At 45.7% G+C, this 17648-nt stretch overlaps 2 protein-coding genes across 3 annotated transcripts in view; one reads left to right on the top strand and one right to left on the bottom strand.

Annotated features, from left to right (window-relative positions):
* Window positions 1-1028: 1028 nt before the first annotated feature.
* On the top strand, window positions 1029-8004 carry IAH1 (isoamyl acetate hydrolyzing esterase 1 (putative)). Of its 2 annotated transcripts, none has more exons than XM_008932703.3 (6): window positions 1029-1125; window positions 2268-2320; window positions 2768-2916; window positions 3739-3900; window positions 7092-7210; window positions 7664-8004. In XM_008932703.3, the coding sequence occupies exons 1-6, from the start codon at window positions 1045-1047 to the stop codon at window positions 7829-7831; spliced, it is 732 nt and encodes a 243-aa protein (XP_008930951.3). In that variant the 5' UTR covers window positions 1029-1044; the 3' UTR covers window positions 7832-8004. The 2 variants fall into 2 exon arrangements, with proteins under 2 accessions (XP_008930951.3, XP_025752574.2); XM_025896789.2 differs by lacking the exon at window positions 1029-1125 and adding an exon at window positions 1144-1358.
* Window positions 8005-9681: 1677 nt separating this feature from the next.
* ADAM17 (ADAM metallopeptidase domain 17) overlaps window positions 9682-17648 on the bottom strand; it is a 35283-nt gene continuing 27316 nt past the window's right edge. The window contains exons 14-19 of the mRNA XM_018088842.2: window positions 17406-17540; window positions 16396-16526; window positions 15305-15383; window positions 14053-14141; window positions 13315-13371; window positions 9682-11685 (exon numbers count right to left, since the gene is read on the bottom strand). Coding sequence (XP_017944331.2) covers window positions 11335-11685; window positions 13315-13371; window positions 14053-14141; window positions 15305-15383; window positions 16396-16526; window positions 17406-17540 — 842 coding nt within the window. The 3' untranslated portion in view covers window positions 9682-11334. The remainder of the gene's footprint in view (window positions 11686-13314; window positions 13372-14052; window positions 14142-15304; window positions 15384-16395; window positions 16527-17405; window positions 17541-17648) is intronic.

Here is a 17648-nt window from a genome sequence, read left to right as displayed (position 1 = left end):
GAAAAAAAATCAAATGGAGTTTTATATTTCTTAATATTAACAACCAGTTGGAAGATAAATTGGATGTATTGGGTTTCCATATGCTCAGAATCAAGCTTGTATATAATTTTGTTCCTAACAAGGAAGCAATTGCCTGCATGCTTGTATCTGCTTGAAGTCAAAGAGGTCTTGAACACATTTGAAATGGAATCCATATTTGTGTATTGGGGTTAACTGGAGATCTAAAACTTTGTGTGCTGGCATTGCCATTAAGTGGACAAGAGGAACAGAACCAGCCTCAAGTGAAGTGGGTGCTCATGAGCTGTGACAGCCTCTCGTGCCCTGAGTGCTCCTGTCCCTCTGTCAGTGACAATCAGGAACGGTGTTCCTGGGAAGAGTGACACGGGGTATCAGAAACTGCAGGATGCAGGAGAATTCCAAATACAGTGTGACATTCCTGAGGTAGCTGGGATTGTGGACAAACAGTAAGTCATACTGAAAAATGCCCACAGAAAGTAACTTTTGAGTCAAAAGAGATTAAATGTTTCTCTTGTACACACAGCTTTTTTCCCCCTCCTTTTCTCAGTTTATTAAAATGGCACCTAATAATCTTCATAGCAGTACTAGTATTCCCAGAATTAGTGTATTAGTACTAGCAGAATTATCAGCAGCTTTCCCCCCCTTCATTTGTGTCGTTGGGTAACTAAGACTATGAAGTCTTTTAAATGAGATAATTGCATTTTCTTAAAAAGGAAGTGTCTCTCTGGAGCAGATAAAAATCTTAAAATTACACATGTTCTGAACGCGCTTTCAGCCGGCACAAAGGGCGAGGGATCTGTCTCCGGCTGCCCCTCTCCGCGCACCTCCATGGATGAGCCTTTGACGTGGGGAGGGGGGCGATGAAACCTTCAGGGGGGAGCTGGGAGCTGAACCCGGTTTTGGAGCTGAACCCGGTTTTGGAGCTGAACCGGGGCCTCCCCCGGCGCTGCCGCCCCGTTTCCCGCCTCAGGAGAGCGGCGAGGCCGCCTCCCCTTCCCCGCTCCCGGCGGATGTCCGGGCGCGGCCATGGCGCTGGCGGAGGCGGGAGCCCGCGGGCGGCTCCTGCGCTGGCCCCGCGTCCTCCTCTTCGGAGACTCCATCACTGAGGTAGCGGCTCCCCCTGGGCCTGGCTCCGCAATTCCCGGGTGGAGTTCCGTGGCCATCCCTGTTCCTCGTACCGGGGCCGGCAGCCCGGAAGCGTCCCGGCATTACCCGGAGCGCCGGTGCCAAGCGCGGGGCTTGGATTCGTTTGTGAGGGAAATGCGGACATGGTCCCTTGGGACTGCGGTCACATCCCTGTTAGACCTGCCGTGAGGGTGTTCGGGGAGCCGTCACGCCTGGTGGGCCTTTATGAGATTTAGAGCCAATACGCAGGAATTCTCGAGGTCCCTGCGTTAGAATAGAGATGTGGTGAAGGTGTAGCTTGTGGCATTTCGGTGCCAGGGGCATTTTCCAGACCGGGAGCCCCGCGTGGTGTCTGCACAGCTGCTGCCTGCCCTGCCCTGGCTCCCGGTGCATCCCGGCCCTGCGGCTCTCTGTGTCCAGCTCGCCCAGCACGGAGACATGTTCTGTGCTGATGGGACTGAACCACGGCCTGGTGAACATCTCCTTTGAGGCAACACCAGCTTTTTAGTGTTGGATTTTGGGTCCCTGCCTTCTGCATGGTGCAGTGGTTCACTGACCTGCTCTGAAAAAAAACTTGGCCAGCGGCAAAAGTTGTCTTTAATGGGAGATCGGTGTCTAAACCGACTCACTGTGCAGAATTGTAGCAGGGAGGGTGGTGCAGCAGTGGGGATAAGGAGAAGGGGTTCATTTTTCCACTGCTTTAAGAGGTAGGCATCACACTGCACTGAGAAGCAGCATGCAGAGAGAGGAGTTTTGAGAGATGCTCTTTGAATGAAAGCACAGTGAAAGGATCTTAGAAATAAAGTAGAAAAATATTACAAACAAAACAAAACCAACCCTCAGTGGCCAAAATGAAACTACAGTCTGGCAGCAGTCAGTTTTGATTTTTGATTTTGAAGAGTCTGCGGGGTCTGTAGGTACAGCCCCGTGTTGCCTCGGACGCCAGTGATGTGTCTGGGTGAGACCGGCGCTGTTTCACCTCGGAGGGGCCGGGCAGGGAGGGAGTGAGCGCTGCTGCAGCAGTGCCAGAGGCCACGCACAAAAAAAGCTTTTGAGGAGGGAAGGTGCCAGTGGTGGGGCTGACCTCTGGGGGAGCAAGTTCTAACCATTTTGCTTACTTTCAGTACTCCTTCCAGGAAAACGGCTGGGGGGCATACCTTGCTGACAGACTGGTCAGGTGAGAGCTTAAATTTCAAAAGTAATTTCTAGTATGCAGAGAGTCATGTGACTTTTCTAAATTAAAACTAACACAAGTTAATATTTAATGTATATTTATTTATTAACATTTATTTATTCAGCAAAGTGGAACTGCTTTGGTGGCAGCATACTGAGTACTGGTGGAAATAATCATTGGGTGTTTCTACTCAAAGCTTAAGTGGAAAGAAAAAACTCCTTAGTGATTATCAGGATTGTTTTTCTGGTACCATAGTGTGACAGGTAAATACTAAATGTGCAGTCTGTGCATGCACTTTCAAAACATGATCCCATTGAAAATTCCTGTGACATCTCATTTTTCCTGAGAGGGATGGAGGCAGATATCCTGAAAGAATGGTTCAGAACTTCCCAAGTTTTGTTCTGGTGGACAGAGGAGAGATGTTCTTTTTGATATGCTTCTCTATTTCAGAAAATGTGATGTTGTGAACCGTGGGATCTCGGGGTACAACACCAGATGGGCTAAATTGATTCTTCCAAGATTGATCACTGAAAGTACTAGTGCTGAAAGTATTATTGCCATTACTATTTTCTTTGGAGCTAATGACAGTGCTTTGAAAGGTAGGGTAGCTTTCTTTTTGTCCTCTTTTTTTCCATCACCTGATCTCTTGAGACAGTTTTACAGTTTAACAGAAAAGGCAGAACATTTCATAGGCTTTTCCTACCACTTCTCTGGGAACTGGTTTCTCTCTTTTCATTTATACAGTGGATGATTTTCAGTCCTTTTTTTTTTTTTCCCAACTTTTAGTATTAAAAAAGTAAATTTCAGGGTGCTCAAGAATTAGTTGTACAGTGATCACCTAAAACGGGAGTTGGGTGTTTAGCTGTTTTTTTCTGTCTTTAAAAGAGTTTGAGTCCTTGGTGGATGAGCTGAGGAAATGAGGGAAAGTAGCATCTGGATTCTCTTTCAGATAAGCATAGCAGCATGCACAGCTAGTCTAATCAAAATGATAACATCAGTGCACAAAGGACTGGCTGCATGTCTATGGGACGTTCCAAAATTTTCTCTGCTTTCAAGAGAGTTAAAAATTTTAGGTCTTGGTTCAGATGAGGTTTGAGGTGATTATGTGATCTAAGTTATGGAGTTGTAAGAAAAAGCATCTTGGAAAAAAAAACGGTGGTTTTTTTTCCCCTTTGCCTTATTTGTGTTGGTTGGAGTTCTGTGTTTAAAGTTTTGTTTTGTCTCCTTTGGTTATTGAAAAACAGCATTTTCCTACCACACCTCCTGAATCCGTGGCTGAGATGGGCTGCATACTGGGAGTGAGCGTCCATGGTCATATGCTGTGTAAAAATCCTGTTGTGTTGTGTAACGAACCTGTTACACATAATAAATAAACCTGTAAGCATCTCAACATCACTCGTGCATGTGCTCCACCCTCACAGATCTGAACCCTAAGCAACACGTTCCTTTGGAGGAGTATGCTGCGAACCTAAAGAGCATGATACAGTATCTGAAGTCAGTAGACATTACTGAAGACAGGATTATTTTGATAACACCACCACCTCTTCAGGAATCAGCTTGGGAAAAGGCGTGTCTTGCCAAAGGTAAATGAATGATGTGGATGGGCAGAATTTCTGCTTTTTACCAGCACAGTGTGAGTTACTGATCCCAGGTTAGCAGATGATTTCCTTTGTGCTTGTGCCAGATTGCAGCCATGTTCTCAGCAGTGATGGAAAGGACTGCTGGCTGTTTTGCTAAACAACTTTTGGATAAACTTGTGGAGTAACTACCAACTAATTATTAGCATCCTTTCTGAAGTGTTGATTGATCTGTTCATGCATAGAACTGACAGAGGTGGCTGTCCTCAAAGACCATGAGTTTTGACAGGATGTCCTAGGCACATTACATTGTGTCCCAGCAGCTTCCAAAATAATATAAATAATGGAAGATATTTTGGCATTTTATGCCTTAGAAAGTTTTATACTAGTCACAGCAGATTTCGTATCTATTTGGATAAGCAGTAATATCCTAGCCAGGTTTATTTTGAATTGAAAAAACCCAAACTAGATAATTCTAAATATGCTAATAAAAGTACCTGAAAAAGAAGAAAAAGGTGCTTCAATGATTTCCTGTTGCATTGTTCAAGCTAACTCTAAAATTAGAGACATAACAGCATTGCTTACTTTGTGTTACTGAGCTGGTGGAAATTGCCATAATCCCACTGGCTCCACTGACAGTGTTGTCTTTTCTGTTGGGACAGCTCGTCCAGTTTTTGCACATTTATCAAAGACTTTTGAGTTAGGTCAGGCAAATACAGAGCTGTCACCTTAGTGGCAGGATTTTCTCTAATTTAGGTGGTGTTGCATATCCTGAGTTGTGCTTTCAGTCAAAGCAGTAACACTGAAGATGACCTCATGTTTAAACTGCATTGACTTAGACAATATACTTGTCTGAGTTTGTGTTAGAAGGCTTTGATGTGATATCATGTGAGCACACCTCAAATGCTGCTTCTCTGGCTCCCAGCTATCAAGGAGCACTTGTAAAATGTTAATCCATTTTTATCTTAAAGCTGTTCTTTTTATGGGGTAGGGAGGGAGGAAACTCATTTACAGCATTGAATCTCCCAGTATCTGTCTAAAGGAGATTGCTGTCTAGGGATGAACAGAAGACAGGGTGATTCACAGGTGTTCCACAGTGGAACACAGGTGGACTATTGTGGGCACAGTGAGCAGCAGTATCAGACCACCTGCCCTCCAGTATCCAGGAGAAATGTTCTGCCTGTTTCTAGTTTTGTCAGATAGATATCAGAGCAAAGGAGAGATGGGAAGGAGGATGGTGATGTACACAGGAGCATTCGTCCTTGTGTAAGAAGAAACACGTAAGGAAACTCGGCTTCCAAACATGAGTGCTGTGGGAGGCAGAGTCAGAGCCCCTGCTGAAGTCAGGGCTGCTCTTTGTCAGCTCTGTAGCCATCATTTCATTGCAGAAGGCAAGTGGGTTGGTCTAGCTTTGCTAAATTTGTGTTGATTGTTCTTTCTTGTCCTTTATGTGCTTGGAAATTAATTCCAAGAGGAGGTAACACCAACATCCTTCCCAGCACTGGGGTGAGGCTGAGTGATTAACAATTTCCCATGTATTTTTTCTTGCCTTTCTTAAAAATGGGTGAAGTGTTAACCTTCATCCGGTCACCATGGGTCTCCTGTTAGCCATGAATTTTTGTAGGTGGTACACAGTGACCTCACCAGTACAACAAGCAGCTCCTTCAGGTCAGTCCCACACACCCAGATGCATCTGGTGTCTCTGGGTATCCCATTGCCTCTGGGTATCATTGCTTCCCATTGCTGACAGTCCTCCTTTCCAAGCTGGGTGAGTAGTGCAGGTCAGGGTAGACCACTGGGTTGCCTCCTTGGTCCCTCAGGAGATGCCCATATTCCCTGCCTTTTCTTTGGTTGCTGCTCTTTGCTTATAGACCCAGCATGTGCTCCTGCAGAGCTGCACATTGAGAGCAGGTGTGCATTTGTGTGCTTCCAGAAGGAAAGAGAAGATGAAACTGTTGAGAAATAATCCTAATGATGAAAGAAAAGGCAAAGGGAGAATAAGAAATTATCAACTCTTGTTAGATTACAAGTCAGAGAGAGAGAGAGAGAGAGAGAGAGAGAGAGAGAGAGATGGGACTGCAAGGCCTCACCTGGGAGGTGAGGTTGTGAGCAATACAATTTGGCAGCAAAGGGAGCTCTCTGTGGTGGAGGCTGAATGAGCTGAAAGGCCTCTCAGTCTGTTGGAAAGGTGAGCCAGGAAGAAAGCTGAGAAATGCCAGAGTTAGGAAACAAGGGACCAGTGAGGCTGCCAGAGATATTTTTACCATGAAAAGAAATGATGGGAAGAAAGAGGTGTCAGTATAAAGAAGTGGAAATCATAGAATCAGAATCAGCTGGGTTGGAAGGGACCTCTGAGATCATCAAGTCCAACCCTTGATCCAACACCACCGTGGATACCAGACCATGGCACTGAGTGCCACATCCAGTCTCATCTTAAAAACCTCCAGGGATGGAGAATCCACCACTTCCCTGGGCAGCCCATTCCAATGCCTGATTCATCAGACGCAAGGAGAGAGTAGAGTCGGAGTTGATGAATTGCACTTCAGGTCCCATTAAAAAACTCCCCAATATAACTTGGTGATACCCTGCCCCAGAGCTTCCCTGTGGTCCGTGCAGAACTGCTGGCTTAGAGCAGCTGGCACTGAGCACATACTGAAGGTCCAGCTCTGGTGTCACTGAGTGCACAGATGCAGCAGCTGTGAGTGCTGGTGAAGCTTTGGACCCAAATGTGCCCCGCTCTCACCAGCATATTGCAGCTGCTGCAAGGAGCTGTTAAATGTGGGAAGTCAGCCAAAAAGTAGGAGCTGAACTTGTAAATAGATTTACATTTAGTTTACTCTTCTGCCTGCTTTTAGCAGGAATACGAAGAGTTTTAAATCTATGCACTGATTTCACCTAGAGTGCCAGTAGGTGAAAGCTGTGAACAGTACAGATGTAAGAGTCATGCTGTGTGCTTGGTGCAGTTGCCTCACACCTGTTGCACATTTCTTAACAAGAGTCTTTTTGAAATTACTCAAAACCAAAAGGTGCCCTGAAAGGCACCACCCAGGCTTTACTTCTGGCCGCTTACTTGCAGTGCTTTGGATTTAGTTTGTAATTGGTTATGTCTGCTGGTTTAACAAATTGTGGCACAGGAGGCTGAAATCAAACTGTATCAGTCGTGGTTGTGAGTTGTTCTCTCTGTTTCTGGTTGGTAGGTGACAAACTAAACCGCTGCAATGCCACCACTGGGCAGTACGCCCAGGCCTGTGTCCAGGTCGCCAAGGACTGCGGGACAGACGTGCTCGACCTCTGGACACTGATGCAAAAGAACCAGGTATGATGTAATGAGAAAAGATTCGACACTGTCATGAATTGTGAAATGCATTATTTAGCATAGAGGAACTGGTGGTGCTGCATTAACACTGACATGATACAAAATATATCCAAGTTACACTTTGGGGAAGGAAAAGAGTAAACCACAATGCTTCATAGTAGGCAGTGAGAAATAAAGCTTAATATGGCCTGGCCATGATACTTGGTTAGCAGATGTCCCCTGTAAATAACCTTTAACTTGGACTTGAATCATGGAATAGATGGAGCATCACTCAGTCTTTTCCTGATGGGTAGCAGTGACTTCAGCCATCAGAACATTCTCTTACTATTTTAGCACAAATGGTGAAAAATAAAACCAGTATATATATACACCAACTGGCTTTGAAGAATTACTCCAAACCTTCTCTTTGCAACTAGCAAATACACTAATACCTGTCTTTGACCTCCCTTGTAGGATTTCTCTTCCTATTTGTCTGATGGTCTTCATTTATCACCAAAAGGCAACAGCTTTCTGGCAGCTCAGCTTTGGTCACGCCTGGAAAACAAAGTGTCTGCACTTCCTTCCCTGCTTCCTTACTGGCGTGACGTGGACCACACGAACCCCGAGGCCAGTCTGCTGTGAGATCCCCTGCAGTGAGGAGCCAAGGCAGCCACGCCAGACACAGCCAGCCCGTTATCCAGCAGTGTCCTGCAAACTGTGTCCTCAGGGAATGGTGTACAGGGGAGGCCCCATCAATGCTCTTCTGTGTCACCTTCTCTTAGTCTGTGGGAGAATAAAGATGAGACCACTTGGGATGTGTTTTGGGGTGGTTTTTCTTTCTGCTGCTGGTGCCAGGGATGAACAGCTCTTTCCTTGGAAGACTCAGAGGAAAATGATTGTCTCAGCTGCTCTGTGGCCAAGGGACAGAGGCTTCCCTGAGAAGTTTCTGGTCTGAGCTTTGGGGACTGCAGTTTGATTAATACCATCTACTTGCTTTAAACACTTAGGAGCTGATAAGAGGGAGTAGCATGGAGTTTGTCAAGAACCATTAATGTCAGTCCAGATTAATTTATTTGGATGTAAGACTGCAGGAAAAGCAGTCCTCTGAGTTTTAGCGAGGCTCTGATAGTGATACAGTGTTGTCAGAGCAGGGCTTTTAAAGTTTAAGTTATTTCAGCACCCAGCAGCAGCTTCTTTACACTTGGCACTTGTGTATAGGCACAGATTTCAAAGCAGTGCATGTTTTTGGATAGTATAAAACTGGTGATGTACGAACTTGAAAAGCTCTGCATCTCTGCTGACAAAAGCTGCACCATATGTCATTTGCCATCAAGCTAAGGAGACCTTTCAGGTGAGCTTTGGGATTCATCCATAACTTAACAACTAATGTTACAGGTGAGTACTGCAGACTCTGCATAGCTTTTGACCAAGAGAACACAAACTACAAAACTGCCTTTAAAAAATGAAAAAAAAATTTGCCTGAAACTTAGATGAAATTTTACAAGTATGGAAAAAAATGGTTTGGAAAATAATTGGCTAGAAAGCCAGATAGCAACAAAAATGAGGACTGTGCATAAAGATCAAACAGTTTATCACTGCAAACATAATCCCTCCATAATTCAGGTCTTATATTAACACTTAGGTTGGCATGAAAGAGATGTGTTTACCATGCATTTATTATTTATTTATTGGGTGAGACAGAGGCTGAGAGCATCTCATGATTGATGTCCTGCACTGTTAGTGCCATGAGGCTGCCTTAGCTTCACTAAATAATTAGGACACGTTGGCCAAAACCCATCATTGCGATGTAACAGTTTTATAAACTGGAGCACAAATAGTTACTTGTCATGTGCCTGAAGCCAGACCAGAAGCTAGTTTGACTTATAAATATTTACAAGTATTAAAGTGGACTGTCCTTTCTGTAATAAATGCTTACAGTAAAGACTGAACAGTGAAAGCTCCCTGTGGGAAGCTGTGAATCTTCCTGCCTTAGGTGTTACAAACCAGCCATGCAAATGCCTCTTTCAATTTCTGGAATACAGCTCAGAGTGGGGCTGGATCCAGTGATTTCCAAGGCCTGCTCCAACCCTGTATTTTCGTGCTCCCAAGCACCTGCCAATGCCTGGTTTTCACCTGGGATGGAAAGACCTTTGTGCTGAGAACATGCACTTACAGTTTTGCTACCTGAAAAGGCATTTGAGTGCACCCCCATACCTTAGGCATTAACTTCACCATCTGAACTGATAATAATCCACAGAATATGTGGCAAGACCAACTCCATCCCCAGCAGGAAGCAGGGCAGGCCTTCGAATGCAAGTCTGTACCAAAGATGCTCTGGGTCCGGCTTCCACAGCAGCTGAGTTTCAGAAAGGAGCAGCTGGAAATGCCTGGCTGCATGCTAGACTTTAACTCAGAGTGTGACAGCTGAAGAATGGAGATCTTTTCTAAAAGGACTGCACAGAAACAGCTCTTGTTTAACTGATTTTTTTTTTAATATAAAAAGTTTTTATTTTTTTTGGAATTAAATTAACTCCTCACACATGTACTTTGCACTGAATCAAAAAAAGAAAACCCAAACAAAAAACAAACAACCCCAAAGTTCAAACCCAGTATATAAAACACAATAGCTAGTCAGATAGGAATACCATAAGGCACACGTTCAAGTATTAGTGTAACAAGTATCCTTGGGTGGGGAGGAGCTCACACAACCCTCCAGCACAGGTTTGGTTCCTTTCCCTCATGTTTAAAAACACAGGCTCGCTGCAGCCATGGTTCCCCTGTGGCCGAGTCCAGGATTGTAACAGTTAAACAGTTCTGCCCTTGGTCACCTTCTGTCAGTTTTATCAGGAGATTATTGTGGGAGAAAACAGATGCACAATGAAGGTGCTGCTGTGCTATCAGGACAGTTGCTCTGTGACTCCACTGTGTCAGTCCAGCTGCTACTAAGCCAAAACAATACTCACATGGCAGTCCCAGCTCACCTGGCTCCAGGTGTACAGAGGACACCATTCCAATTACCAACTTTTAACATCATATTTTGCTACCTGTGTGAGAATTTGAATTCACAAAGTCTCCTCCTTAGACTTACCCTGCAAGTTTTAACAAAGGTTTCTTCATTTCTTTACTAAATTCACAATTGTTTTCAAGCAAATGCCTCCCCTGCAATTGAGTGATTCCCCCCCCCCCCCGCCTGTTCAGGCAGTAGGAGCTTCCAAAGGCCACAGAGACCACAGAAAACAGAGACAGCCATTTGAACATTTCAACAATAGTGTTGCCTATTTTAAATTAACATTTGGAGAAACATTTCTGCACTGAAACAACTGCTGTAAACAGCATTTTAAGACGTCATCACCTGCATAAATGATTTCTCCCCTTACACTTCTTTCTTCTACCAGACACCTGCGACACACAGACTCAGTGCAGAGGGGGAAGCTCCCAGCAAAAGCCACAAAGACAAGACAACCTCATCTCTGAGTCAAAAGGGTTTCATGCTAGAGGAGCATTTTCCATGCACTGTATAAGGTTTAACTGCTTTTGTGATCCTTTTATTTATTCAGAAGCTGTGTATCTAATGCTTCTTTACTCTGATTATGCATTTCATTGAATGCTGCAAGACTCTATTTTTATCTGTTTCATTACTCTTATTCTGTTCTCAAGGCATTTTCTTAGGCTTTTGTTTACATGTACCTTAAATTTCTAAATGGTCTACTCTATATGGAACATACTGCAGTGTTTTCATTTTGGTTTTAAAAGCCCCTTAATTTTGTCTATCAGTGCTGTCAGACTACAAAATATTAAATTATAAAAAAGGCTGATATACACAATCCAGTATCCATCAGGATACTTGGTTTTGCACCACAGGTTGAAGGAAATGTTAAAGGTCAAGGAAACAGAAGAACAAATCCAAAAAGCTTCAAAAAACAAGCCAGTTCTAGTTTGGATTTTCCTTTTTAAAAGATATAATGCTCTAATAAATGTAATTTAAGGAAGGTCATACACATGACCAGCATCTGCAGTAGGTCACTTCCTTATTCTCCCACTCCCTCACAAAAATATATATACATATATTTATATTTATAGAAATGAAATGGTTTTAGATCCTTGTTTTGCAGGCACAAGCTGTACATTTGGAAGGCAGCAAGACACTAGCATTCTGTTTCTTTGCTGTCCACCCGGTTCTGGCGCTGCAGTTTGAAGGACGAAGCTTTCTCACTCCTAATGACAGGATGGTCTGTCAAGTCCTCAAAAGATTTGGCGGCCGAGCTGCTATTTGGGAAAGGGTCCTTCTCAAAGGCATCCTCGTCGATGTGGGAGTCGGTGCTGGGGTCCTCCTGGATGGTGTCCATCCTCTGGTGGTCCTGTTTGGGCGCCGCGGCGACGGCGGGTGCGGCCGTGAGGGGCTGCAGCGGCTGGTGCCGGCTCGTCGACTGTGCCGTGGGGAAGGGCTTGATGATCCGAACGGAGGCAGAGTCCAGGCTGCTGAGCATCTCCACGTTCTGCAAGACACAAGCAGCCATGTCACTGGAAAAAACCCACCAGGACCTAGTCCAGGGTTCAGTTTTTGAGTCGTTTTTCAAAGGGAGGAGGTACCTCCTGAGGAGCACCTGCACTCCTGTTAGGATGGTTTAAAGGCTACCACATCCCCCCTCCAGTCCCTGAAGGCATTTTATTTCTGCTTCTTCCTTCTCTGTATAAAGCCCCACAGTCTCAATGGGACAGAGCTGACTCGGCCCCATCTCCCCCAGGCTCAACACTGCTTTGGCGAAACCTAGGACTAGAAATGCAGGGTCAAGCTGGATGACAGAGAGCTCAGTGCAGGGAAGCAGTCCAAGGTACAGCTTATTCCACTCCTCCAACCTGGAGAGTTCCTGGTTTCATGTGCACATGAACACAGGGTCAAAGACTGGAAGGACCGGTATCATCACAAACAAATTCTGCAACCCAGATTAAGATAAAAGTCCATTGATTTCTGCTTCTTTTTGAGCATGGTTTGGAAAACATCTAGAGATTTCTAGGCATAAAAAAATCCTCACGGACCTGAGCAAATGCTAGTACTGGACAGGATGAGATGAGTACCTGCTACCAGTACTGCATTTCCCAACTGCTCCATCCTCAGCAGATCCAAAAGACACAAGAACTGTTTGCTAAACTGTTGCTGGTGCAAGGAGCCCATTAACAATACCAGTGCTCTCTCACTACACCTGCTTCTGGGATTTTCATGATTGAATGCAGGTAAAAAGCTCTAAGGTGACTTTTCTCATGGCATTCAGGACCAGCTATGGGGCACTCAAACTAAGATCACCTTCAGTTCTGTCAGGGTAGATGACAGAGGCAGTCTGCCTCAGTGGTCTCTGACTTCAGTATGCTTCCCTCAGTGGTCATACAAGGAAGAGCTCTGCAAGGTTTTTTTTTTCCCCTCCCCTTACAAAAAGACATTACCTTAATCGAATGATTCAATTATTAATAAGAATTAGGTTGTCAAAGCACAGGAAAGGATACCCAAAAATCTTTGTCAGAAGGTGCCCTGTGCTGGACCATGATTAAAATTTATCTTTGCACTTTTTTGCTTTTCCCCTCTCCCAGCTCAGTATCTGCCAGGTGGGAAGTGACTGATGGGCCCCTTGAGCAACTGGAAGGCTGTAGCACGTCTGGTCTCTAGAAGCTGCCCCCTGCAAACAGCCATTCTGCAGCAAAGACAGGGCATTTTGCAGAGATTTTTGAGCCTCGTGTGGTTCCCTGACACCACTTGGCTGGGAACAGGCAGCCTGTGGCTGAAGCTGCCAAGTGATCTGTGCCGAGGGGATGCCGCACGCGGTGCTCCGCGGAGCAGAGAGGCTTCCTGCCCTGGGAGCTGCGGCTGCTGCCAGAGAGCTGCTCTGGAGACAAGGCACAGCTCTGACAGGAAGGAAGAATCTACCCCACCAAGCTGCAGTGCTTGACAAAGTGAGCACAGGCTTGTTCAGAAATGGCTTCCTCTCAGACTGATCCACCCTCTGCAGCGCAAGGCTTCGGGTGTCTCTGATATAATAACTTCTTTAATAAATCCCCTGCAGACACCCATGGTTCAGGTTTTCCAGTACACATTGGAGAGCTTTCTGTCAATTTGGGTTCAGACAGCAACTTACGCTGGGGCAAAACAGGGACTTTGTGTTCTCCTCGTACTGCTTGTCCAATTTCTTGTCCTATTGGAAAACAAAAAAAAAAAAAACAAATCAAAACACACAAACACAAAATAAGAAAGTTAATTTCCCAAAGGCAAAGTCCCTGTCCCCTTTTTTTCTGCGGGGATACAGCACTGTGTGGGGCTCTTTCCCTTCCCTTACTCCCATGCCTTCCCATCCATCCCAGGACTGCTTGTGGGTGCAGCACTCCTCTGCTCTAAACCCACACTGCTGATGGTAGCATGCTACATGCCCACGATCTCAGTTGTCAAAAGCTCCCCCTTTCTCTTTAGCCATCCACCCAAGCTCAACCAAGACCACTTCCCACTCTAGGTCTTCCCTCAAAATATGGGTGTCTTATTTCTTCACAGGGCTTTAGAAAACTTCAACTGTAATGATAAAATTACCAAAATTATACTTGGGTAGAATTCAAGAGGCCAAGAAAGAAAATCTGCCTGGGAAAGAATGAGAAGGGCTCCAGGGAATAGTCATGAGAGCACAGGGTCTGCCAGGCCTGGCAGAGTTTAGCAGGATTTTTGCCTACTGAAGGAGCAGTAAGCCTTACATATGCTGGATTTCCCCACAGGGTTTACTAAAGGCTTCCCATTGGTTTCTCCCACAGACATCCACAGACATCTGCCATTTCATGTATGAAGGGAACACTTCTTACAGAAGCAGTCATCTCAAAGACAGTTTACTCACCACACAGTGCACAAGGATGCTGAGAGGAATCCAAAAGAGTAAGGAGAAGACAAGCACAGAGCCCACTATATTATCCGCTAGGAACTTCCCTGTGAAACCAGTTCAAAACTGTCAGTTACCTACCAAATACTGTTTCATGAACATACACATCTATCCCCATTCTACAGCCACTGCTCAGCAAGTGAAGCCTCAGAACTGCTCAGAGAAGCACAGGCTGCAGGAATAGGCAAAGATAAAATTATAAAATTTTCTAAAATTATATATGTTAACAATAACAGGTTTCTTCTTCTGTTGTTCTCTGATGAGAAATGCTGTCAGGCTGTAACATGTAATATGAGTCACTTTGGAGCAGCTTATACTGAGTCAGCCAAGCTGCCCCTTTCAGTTGTACAAGACGCACTGCGAGTCCATCACCAAATTCTGATGCAAGAATCATGTGATAACTACCTGCCTCCCCAAACTAATTATTTGAATACCAAAGATTCACAAACTGCCTCTATCCAAGCAGGCTCAATAGCTTTAATAATTATCTAGGAAACAATGTTTTGTCCCTGAAGTTCAAGATCGAAAGCCCTGAGCCCAGATAACTGCACTGTGGAGGCAGTGTCACTGTGAGCACATGCAGTTACCACTCATTACACAGCACTGGCTCATTAACGGGGTTTGTCTGGTTCCAGTAACACAGCGTGAGACAGCAGGGGTGACACCAGGAGTGAGGTGACACCTGCCTGGATTGCACAGTGGGGATCAAGACCAAGAGGGCCCCTCACAGTGACTCAGCACAGGCACACAGCTTGTGGTATGTGACCTCAGTGGTTTTCTTAAACAACAGAGAAAGGAAGTGTTCCCCCCCTCCCAGCCTGTTGACATTTAAATCCCACCGAGAGGCCCACTTTGTACCACGCTGAATCTAGCTGACCTCTGAAAAGACTGTCTTACTTCCTTTTCTCTAACTGACCACCTCTTGGTATTCAGACAAGAAGCTATCACTTCCTTCACAAGCTTGGAAGATGCCTAGATAGAAAATAACAAAGTGAAGAAATGCAAAATGATCCCCCATCCTTTCAGCTTTGAAAAGCAAGTTCAGTATTGTCAAACTTCAGGTAAAAATACACTTAGATACATCACAAACACAGCTAGTGGCTACCCTTGTACACAGGTGAATAAAGCCAGCCAGCTAACTCCCTCTGAGGCTTTAGAGGTTCGTGTCATGCACTCAAAAACCCCCAAAGGGTATGGTTGTGTATCTTACCAAAAGTATTGATGCTGAGTTGGTCTATGAAATCCCAAAATCGTTCAATCACATCCTGTACTTGCTTCTCGCATTTGCCCTGCAAAAGTAACAAAATGATCTTATGTTACCTAAGCATTAACTACTTCCTTCTTGGTGAGGGAAGGACACACAAGCATGGTAATGAAATGAGAACTACAGACTCAGCAGGACTTGCATTCCGAATACACATGTACACCCATGCCCAACAGCAGCAGTCCATTTTTACTGCTTTTATTTTTGGCAAAACAGTTTCAATTCGATTGCTGTTTGAAACAGATGAAGTTTGAAAGTCTGAAATGTGCAAACCCCTACCTTTGGCCTGTGCTAGGGGACATAAAACTGAAGCTTCTAGAGAGGTGTAAGCACTGGAAGCCTCAGATCCCATTACCCATGGAGAAGGCTGCAGCTCTCGGGAGCTCACAGTTACAGACAGACTCATTGCCAGATTGGGCTGTGCTGGTTTAACACAGTAGATCATTGGTCTTCCAGTTCTGCCAGTGGAAGGGCTGGGACATGCCCTCCCAAATTCACTTCTGCTCACACCCGTTTAGCTCCAACCACTGGGGTCTGAAGGTGACGTGACTGTGCAGCTGCACCACAGAAAAGGCCACTGAGTGCCAGAAACCCACCAGTCTCCCTGCCATGGGCTCACTGCCCCTTCCAGATACTGCCAGTTGGATTTTTGTGTGATTGCTAGCTGACTGGAATGATTTAGAGTCAAAAATTACATTAATTGGGCTAATGTGAACAACTGTAAAGGCAAGTGCTGCAAACCTAGCCAAGCTTATGGCAGTGCTCATTCACCTCCTTCGCAAGGACTGCCAGCTGGCTGAGCTGTGGGGAGCAGCAGAAGAGGGTAATAAGCAGGTGCAGAGGGTAACAGCTCCACCTTGCACAGGTCTCTGCAGAACTAACTTCTATCTGCAGCCTCCAACACCCTTCACCCCGTGAAGAGAGACTTAAAATGTCCCACCCTGCTCAGCAACAGGTTAAGCTTTGGCTTCTCTTCACCAGCACAGTCCTCCCCAAGGACTCACCCCCCCAGCCAGAGCAGAGCTGGGAACACTTACATTAGTGTCACAGAATCCCACGGTGCAAGGCTTCCCCTTGCGCAGGAACAGGAACTGGTCGTTGGCATCGACGTACGGGGTGCACCTGTCCTGCTCGTCCCGGCAGCACACCTTGCAGGAATTGTCCGTTTCTGCAGCAGAGCAACACACTCATTCCTTGGAAGCACTAAGAGTCACCTGCAACCCACAACCCCATGTCTCCCCTGGTTGACTGTGTTCATCAACAGCTTCCCCACAGGGAAGGCAGGACTATGTGAGTTGCCCAGTTTCAGGCACTCTGATGACCAAGCCTAAAACTCAATCACATGCTCTGTGCAATTAGGGGATACACTGGAACCAAGCTCTCCAAGCTGATACCCCAACACTGCAGGAAACAACGGGCCAGTGAAGAGGTTCCAAGCATATCCACAAAAAGAGATATTAAATATTCCTTGGAGTCTGAGTCCTCTAGACACCTTTCTCCTCAGCTATGCCCTCCATCTCAAACAGTGTGGCTCACAGCGGTTCCTTGCACTGCCCCCATGAAGCCTTCCACCTACTCCCAGCTGCTTTACCACACTTAAGAGATGATACAGAGAGCAGGTTTGCAGTGGCTGGGGACTGGACTTAGGGATCCTATATTCTCAAAGCACTTTAACCTCTCTGAAATCTTTAACTACTCATTGGAGGCCAATACTCTTCTGCCAGATGCCTGGTCCAGAGGTTGGTCAGGATCTCTTTACAATCCCTCCCATCCAGCTGTGGCAGAGGTGGAAGGTAGGAGAGTGTCCTCTTTTTTAGCTGAAGTGTCAGACTGTAAGTCTCATCCTAATGTCTTCAATCCAGACTACCAGAAGACAGGAGGACATTCACATTCCTTTTTCAAACAGAAAACACCTGACAATACTCAACAGTTTTAACTTTTCCAGAAACCACAAGCTCAGCCCTCCCACAGGCCATCCTGCAGCAGAGCCAGTGCTCCCCACGGAGCAGAGATGAGGCCCATTGCAGTTCAGTCCCGTGTCACCCACCGTTGCACGCACACGACCGTAGGTTCTTCTCCCTCTCACAGAAAGGGACACACTCCCCATCCTTGCACTTCCCCATGTCCACACAGACGGTGTCATCCGGAGCATTCCCTGGAGGGGGACACTCGCTGCTGTTCCCTACAGATGGAAGTCAGCAGAGTGGGAGGGCTGTGTTAGAGAAAGGGCAGAGCACCTAAGTGTGCAGAAGAAAAAGGGAAAATAATGGAAATACAGACTTATCCCAGG

This window comes from Manacus vitellinus, unplaced genomic scaffold (assembly GCF_001715985.3).
Source record: "Manacus vitellinus isolate BGI_N305 unplaced genomic scaffold, ASM171598v3 scaffold_11_pilon, whole genome shotgun sequence".
NCBI classification, from domain to species: Eukaryota; Metazoa; Chordata; class Aves; order Passeriformes; family Pipridae; genus Manacus; species Manacus vitellinus.
The sequence above is the reverse complement of the archived record's forward strand: the minus strand, read 5'-3'. Positions and strand labels throughout refer to the sequence as shown.

Excerpts from the sequence above, each read along its gene's own strand:
- IAH1 (XM_008932703.3), top strand. The coding sequence starts at position 1,045 with ATGGCGCTGGCGGAGGCGGGAGCCCGCGGGCGGCTCCTGCGCTGGCCC. Across the intron at positions 2,917-3,738 it reads TAATGACAGTGCTTTGAAAG|ATCTGAACCCTAAGCAACAC; the intron begins GTAGGGTAGCTT and ends CCACCCTCACAG. Across the intron at positions 3,901-7,091 it reads AAAGGCGTGTCTTGCCAAAG|GTGACAAACTAAACCGCTGC; the intron begins GTAAATGAATGA and ends TCTGGTTGGTAG.